The sequence below is a fragment of the Trachemys scripta genome, chromosome 8 (assembly GCF_013100865.1).
Source record: "Trachemys scripta elegans isolate TJP31775 chromosome 8, CAS_Tse_1.0, whole genome shotgun sequence".
In the NCBI taxonomy this organism is placed as follows: domain Eukaryota; kingdom Metazoa; phylum Chordata; order Testudines; family Emydidae; genus Trachemys; species Trachemys scripta.
Window position 1 is genome coordinate 89,361,630 of NC_048305.1, and position 6,850 is coordinate 89,368,479.

At 45.2% G+C, this 6,850-nt stretch overlaps 1 protein-coding gene across 1 annotated transcript; it reads right to left on the bottom strand.

Moving 5' to 3' along the window:
- Positions 1 to 2,873: 2,873 nt before the first annotated feature.
- Positions 2,874 to 6,579, bottom strand: GADD45A (growth arrest and DNA damage inducible alpha). The gene is made up of 4 exons (XM_034780114.1): positions 6,263 to 6,579; positions 5,992 to 6,093; positions 5,073 to 5,292; positions 2,874 to 3,632 (listed from the first exon to the last, which is right to left on the bottom strand). The coding sequence occupies exons 1-4, from the start codon at positions 6,304 to 6,306 to the stop codon at positions 3,519 to 3,521; spliced, it is 480 nt and encodes a 159-aa protein (XP_034636005.1). The 5' UTR covers positions 6,307 to 6,579; the 3' UTR covers positions 2,874 to 3,518.
- Between the last annotated feature and the right edge of the window lie 271 nt (positions 6,580 to 6,850).

Sequence of the window (6,850 nt, forward strand, 5' to 3'; positions counted from 1 at the left end):
TAGGCTTTTATACTGTGCCAATTGCTATGTTGTCTGGGCACTGTTAATGTAAGACTCCAAATATGCTACAAGTCTATCCATGCCCACTCATAGTGGTTTGGCACATTTAGGAGTGTCTGTATTCTAACACACTGTCAGTCTGTGCTGTGCTTCCCTAATAATCTTTTATAACACCACTAACAAAAAAGACAGTGTTAGACCAGGTGGATGCTCCTAACAGTGCTGGACAAATTTCTGCTCACACCATTAGATTGGTTGTGGAGATGGGGCTTTAATCAGGATAAAATGAAGCTACTGGCTTGGGACAGATAGGGATTGTAGCTAATCCTCCAGATACTGATTCCAACATTCGTTACACCATTTACCTTATTGACTCAGGAACTAGCAACAAAAGGAACAAAGCCTGGGACACGGAGTTGAAGAAAGATTAAAGATCTAGTAGCCTCCAATTACATGTTTATAGTCATCCCTTAAATATATGTGATTAAACTGTTTCCTTAATATCTTCAATTCTGCTTCTAAATTACCTCCAGCACAACAGGAAGAGAGGGTATTTTTGATATGGGCATGAGTCGGGGTGGGGTGGGGGGAATCTCTAACACAGTAAGTCTTCAGTGTGTATTTACTTTTGAAATGCTGATAGTAAATTTAAATGCCATGGTAAAGCAGCACATCAGAATTTAAAGAGACACTGTCAAATTAAAAATGTTTTCCAAAAATTCCTTTCCTTTATCACTAATGCTGTCTTAGAATAATTTACTCTTCACCCTTTCTGCTGTAAATTTATCAGTGTCACTTGTGGTTAGAATCACTGTCACATTCTGGTGATCCTGCACTTATGTAATATGTGGGATGCAAACACTGCAGGGGAATGTTTAAACCTGAACTAAAAAACTGTTACTGGCTTTGTTTCAAATGACAAAAAGTTTCTATTAAGTCTGGAAAAAAATTAGTAAATGGGGGCCATAAACATTTCCTTTTAACTTTATTATTTGTATCACTGTAGCCATTAGGACTAGTCATGGCCCACAACCCTGTTTTGCTAGGTGCTGGAAAGACATAGTCCCTGCTCCACAGAACTTACAGTAAAAGTAGAAGACAAAACAACAGATGGGAAGTACGAGGAAACAATGAGACAATATTCGTTAGCATGACAGGTAGTAATCTCAGAACACCCGTGGTCTCAATATTGTCAATTTTTTTGTAGGCATCGGGACAAAGGAGAGTTTTGAGGCGGGATTTGAAAGTGGATTAAGAGGTAGCTTTGCAGATGTTTATAGGGAACTTCTCTGAGGCATGGAGAAAGTATATTCTTTGTAGCAGTAATCAGAAGGGATATTAAGTGGGGCAAGTTAACCCACTGAGGCCTTAATCCTTCAAAAATTTACACATGTACTTTACTCCCAGAAATGGGACTCCTCCCAGGATTAAAGTTAAGTACGTGTGTAATGACATTTGCCGGATCAGGGCTCAAGTTTGCAATTAGCTAAATGCAGCTGTCTTATAGTGCAAGATTCTCACACGCTGAGATAGCAAGTGCATCAAAAAGGGTCTAAAGTTAGGTGTCAGATGTTGTCTCCTACCAAACACTGACCCTAATAGAATATGAACCATCAAATGAAACTTTTGTATTGAATACAGTTTGGCCCTACAATTAGTCTGTGGTTCCCAGAACCAATACAACTTAGAGAATTTTTCACTTGACCACAGCTTATAGAGCTGAGAAGCGAAAATTGGCCATATTCTGCCTTGCCTTACCCATGGTACAAACTCAGTCTGGTCATTGCGGGAACCCACAGGTTAAATGAGGGCAGAATCTGGTTGGTCTGTATGGATTGCCTGTCAGTCTTCTTTTACATGCAGTTAATCTGGACACAAGGCTTGCTGCAGAAAGAATGCCATTTGCAGGGTTATACTGGCTGCCTATGTAACCCCCAGGCCATGTGTCTGAGGTAGATGTCCTGCTGTCCAGAGGTCAAATGTAACTAGGCCTGAAACCAGGTAGAAGCAGCATCTAGAGCATGAGAAGCGAAAATTACACAGTAACTTTTGACCCTGGGCTAGAGTTAAAAAATTACTAAATTGTTCAGGTTTGCCAAAAATCTAGAGCATGAGGAGAGTCTTCCCAGGTAGGAATGCTAAAATGGCAATCCTTCCAGGGTTTCTGGAAAATGACCCTGGCCAAAGATGGATTAGCCTCTAAATTCCTTCTTGGCCTGTAAGGCCTTCAACAGGTCCTGTATAGCTGGGCTGTAAGGAATATGGGTGCATGTTGCTGATGGAGAGATTCTAAATGGCTAACTCACCCACCCCCACTCTTTTATCTTTCTCTGATTTTGATGGCTGCTCCATACCATCTAAGCATAGATTCCTTGTAACAGAACTGGCAGTGTTTGTCCTTATCTCCCCATCCCACTAACAAGTGTTGATCCAGCAGGGAAAGTCTTAAGTGGGTTTTACTGACTCAGAGCAGGTGCCTTGTTACCCTTCTCAAATACAAAGGAGGTAGGAGTTGCTAAGCAGTTCATGGACAAAGGCATGAACTGCTTTTCAGCATAGGAACCTTGGTGTAAAATTCTCAAAAGCACCTAACTCATTGACTTTCAATAGGACCTGGGCTCCTAAGTTACTTGGGTGCTTTACTTGGGTGCTTTTGAAGTGCTTGAATCCCACATAGCAGAACCCACTGTTTTTTTTTTTTTTTTTTTAAAAACTATGACAGGGTTTAGGAATTAAACCCACATCCAGGCTTGGTCCTGTAACTTCTGTGTATATAAGACCTCCTGTGTGCTAAAATGAACTGTAGCTGCAGAATCAGCCCCTAGCATTGCAGAGTATTGAATCTGGCAAGAAAGTAAAAGCTAACACTAGGATTTTTGAGATTTTTAAATTTTTATTTCAGTAAAATAAACACCATCCAGTTTCAAACAAATTTATATTAAATGTAGCTGTTTTAACATTTTATTTAAAAAAAGTGGTGTAGTTGTATACCTGCTGCTTAAGGGTATTCTGGTTCTGAAGTTCATAGCATAAATAAAATCTTCGTCAATATCATAAAATAACTTAGTATATCTTAGAATAAAACCTTGAGCATCAACGTCCCAAAATACAATAAATTTTTTAAAAAGTTTTGATTAACCTTTTTGCTCTTTCGTGTTAAAGGTGTTTTAAACCAGAAACTACTAGTTGCACTTTTAAAACTTCAACGTGTTTGGTGCATTTTGAAAGTAACTCAACCATGCAGCTTCTTAAATCTTCCTGCCTGGTTTTTAGTTCCTTTAGTGACACACTTGCTTAACTCTTTCAGCACAGGTTCTTTTTTCATTCCCATAACTTTCTGGCTGCAAAGTCAACTTCCTTCAGTCCCACACACCATGTTGTTCAATCTCAGTCTACCCACTTGACATCAGTTGTTTGTAATCCGTTCGTCAGGTATAGGGATTTACTTCCTGACCAACTGCTAAAGTATTTCAAAATTTCAGTGCAATTTTGTTCAATTAGTTTTCATCCAAATGCCATCATCGCTCAGGGAGATTAATCACTGGGACCCACTGATCCTTGTAGCGATTTTCCTGGCAAAAGCAAATCAGCTGACTCAGTGCTGGATCCTTCCATTGAGATGCATGGGGATTCTGGAAAAAAATAGAGTTGTTTCAAAACAATACTGAATGGTCTTAAATCACTAGTGCAAAAAGACGGTGCTACTAACTAACATCCAAGTGCAAAGCTAAGCTGGATCCTTGAACTCAGATTGTAGTTTGATACAAATAGTCTCCTCAAGCCCTTTAGAGGTTTTGTGAAATCCTATGCTATATACATGATTTGCAACAGGGATTCAACATTTAAAAGCTGAGTAAGGGCTTCAGAATTTGGCTGTGGTGGAGGTGTGATCTAGTGGTCAGAGCATTTTAAATACATTCCTAGTTTATGTACTGGCATTTTCTTAATGTCTTGAAATTTTGCTTCATTCTAGTGTTAATCTTGCTGAAAACCACACACAAACATTAATAATCTGGCTTCTTATTTGAAAATGCAGGATTATATATGATGGGCCATAACTCCCACTCATTTCAGTGAGAGTTCCATGAGAGTGTCAGGATATTGTAGAGAAGTGGTAGAAAATAGCTTTAACATTATACTGCACCTATACTATTGCATCTAAACCTATAACCCAGAACAGCAAAGTAAACAAGACCACTTAAGATTCCTTTCATGTTTCTTCTGCAGTATGGCATAATGGAAATACTGAACAAGTGTTTTGAGGATTATTTTTAGTATAGGGAAAAATATTAAAATAGGAGCTGCATGAATATAAACTTCCTCTACTTTTTAAACAGAAAATTATTGATCCATTTCCTGCTCTGTCTCTCTAAAGAGCAGATTGAGTTGAATTATTTCCCTATTTTTCTCCAGAGAAATGTACACAGTAACTTTTGACCCTGTGCTAGAGTTAAAAAATTACTAAAGTGTTCAGGCTTGCCAAAAACCTTCAATGAAAATTTCTTCCCACTCCAATAGCTTCTTCTAAAAGCAACTAACCTGTGCTATCTAATCTCTACTCTGAGCCTATTTGTAATAAGGAATAACAAATAGAAGAGGCTGCTGTAGCAAGGTGACTCATGGGGATCTCTCTGCTGCTGGCAGGATCTTGAACATGTTTGAACATGCCCATATGGGGAAAATCTGATTAAATCAGGAACAGCTCTGATCCAATGTCCTTAGTACAGGAAATAACAAAGTAGGGAAAAGGGCATGTCATTCCCCATAACAAGCTAAAGATAGGCCTGATCTAAGTCCCAGATCTGAGCACTCCCAGATCTGGGGGTGGAGGGCGTAAACCCAGATTTGAATACATAATGGGCAGAACCCTAGATCCCAAACTCCATAAAGCTGTGGGTGTGTTCAATATCTTACCCAAATGCATATCTTAGCTCATCTCTAAAGCAAATCCAACTGTAATCAGGTGAGAAACAGGCCTCTGAGACCCAGTTTAAGCAGCAGAAAGGGAGCTCTGTGCCAGTGAGTCTTTTGTGCTCCTGCTACTGGGGAGGGAGGAGGGGATTGTCACTTACTGTGACAAGCACACAGTGCAGGTCTGCAGGCTGCTCAGCTCCCCCACTTGCCCCCAGAAGCAGCAGCTCAGCCAGTCGGCCTGGGTTGCTCACTCGCAGAATGTTAATGTCATTCTCACAGCAGAAAGCCTGGATCAGGGTGAAGTGGATTTGCAAAGCAACATCCCGATCATCCTCCTCATCTGCCGCTAGCAAACAAAGCACCACATTATCCGGATCCCTGAAGGATGAAACAATACAGCCTGATTAGTCACAGCTAACACACAATTACATATTTATCACAGACACACACGGATGAAACAAACAATGTCACAGTTTATACATATGCAGAAGCTACTATGCAGGCTGATGGTGTGTCTCAGCCACGAGCAACCAAATGTACGTATGTTCACAAGGTGAGATCTGTGTACATACAGTGCATACATGTAATCGATACAGATGCATCCCTATTTATCTGCTTTACATGCACACAGGTGTACTTCCCCTGGCCCCGTTCTACCTGCACACTGTACTTCCCACAGCCCCGCACTACACGCACACAGGTGTACTTCCCCCCAGCCCCGCTCTACACGCACACAGGTGTACTTCCCCCAACGTTGTACATGCCCACAGGTGTACTTCCCCCCGGCCCCGCACTACACACACACAGTGTATTTCCCCCAACGTTGTACACGCACACAGGTGTACTTCCCCCCGGCCCCGCTCTACATGCANCCCCCAACGTTGTACATGCACACAGGTGTACTCCCCCCCGGCCCCGCTCTGCACGCACAGAGATGTGCTCTCCGCACACCAGGGGTGGGAGGCGGTTAGCCCAGCACAGCGCAAAGGCTGTGCCCAGGAGCACCTCGCCCCGGGGAACAGGGGATTACCAGACAACAGCAGAAGGCAGCCGGGGGCCTCTGGCCTCCCCACTTACACGTTGAGCAGCTTGGCAGCCTCGTAGACCCCGACGGTGACGCGCCTCTGATTCAGGGCTTTGCTGAGAAGTTCCTCCAGCGCGCTCCCCGGCGTCTCCATCCTGAGAGCAGCAAGAACAAGCCGAGGCTCCCGTCAGCCACCCCCAGGCAGAGTCCTCGCTGCGCCCGCCCCGGCATCCCCTGGTCCCCCCGGCGGTGCGATCGGCTGACAGGCAGCCCCGCAGCGCAGCGCTACAGTCCCGCCGCGAGCAGCCCCCCGCCCCGCCGTACCTGCCCATCGCCTGCTGCTCTCCAGGCAGCTCCTCCAAAGTCATAGTGCAGCCGCGGGTAGCGCCGGAGCGTGCCCCGCCCCGCCCGACACACCGGCGGGGGCCCTGCCGCGACCCTCACACGAACTTGCGCCTCCCCAGCTGCAGCCCCTGCCCCCGCCGCGCCGCCTACACCCGCCAGCAGCGCCGCAGCCTCTGAGGGACAAAGGCGGCCTCGGCCGGGGTTATCCTGCCAACATCCAGCCAACCGTCTCCTTCCTCATTTGCATGCGGCCGCCCCATTGGGCCATGCAAATGTGGTTTCGCGGCCCGCTTGCCCCTTTTGCCCGGGCCCCGCCGGTGAAAGGAGGGGGCTGGGAAGTCGGGCGCGGGACGACAGCGGGCTCCTCTCCTGCCGATTGGCGGGGCAAATGGGTTGGGAGGCGGGGTCTGCGGTGGCAGCGCGCTGTCGATCATCCCTGCAGCCTCTGTGGGCTGCTTCAGCTGTTTTTCTGGTCGGTGCACATTCTCCCCCCTGTGTGTGGGGGAGGGGGCTGCTGGGCAAAGCTGTTGCCGGGGCTTAGTGCTCGCAAAGCACCAGGACAATAGT

Excerpts from the sequence above, each read along its gene's own strand:
- GADD45A (XM_034780114.1), bottom strand. The coding sequence starts at position 6,306 with ATGACTTTGGAGGAGCTGCCTGGAGAGCAGCAGGCGATGGGCAG. Across the intron at positions 6,094-6,262 it reads GAGCAGCAGGCGATGGGCAG|GATGGAGACGCCGGGGAGCG; the intron begins GTACGGCGGGGC and ends TGCTGCTCTCAG. Across the intron at positions 3,633-5,072 it reads TGCACTGTGTGCTTGTCACA|AATCCCCATGCATCTCAATG; the intron begins GTAAGTGACAAT and ends ATTTTTTTCCAG.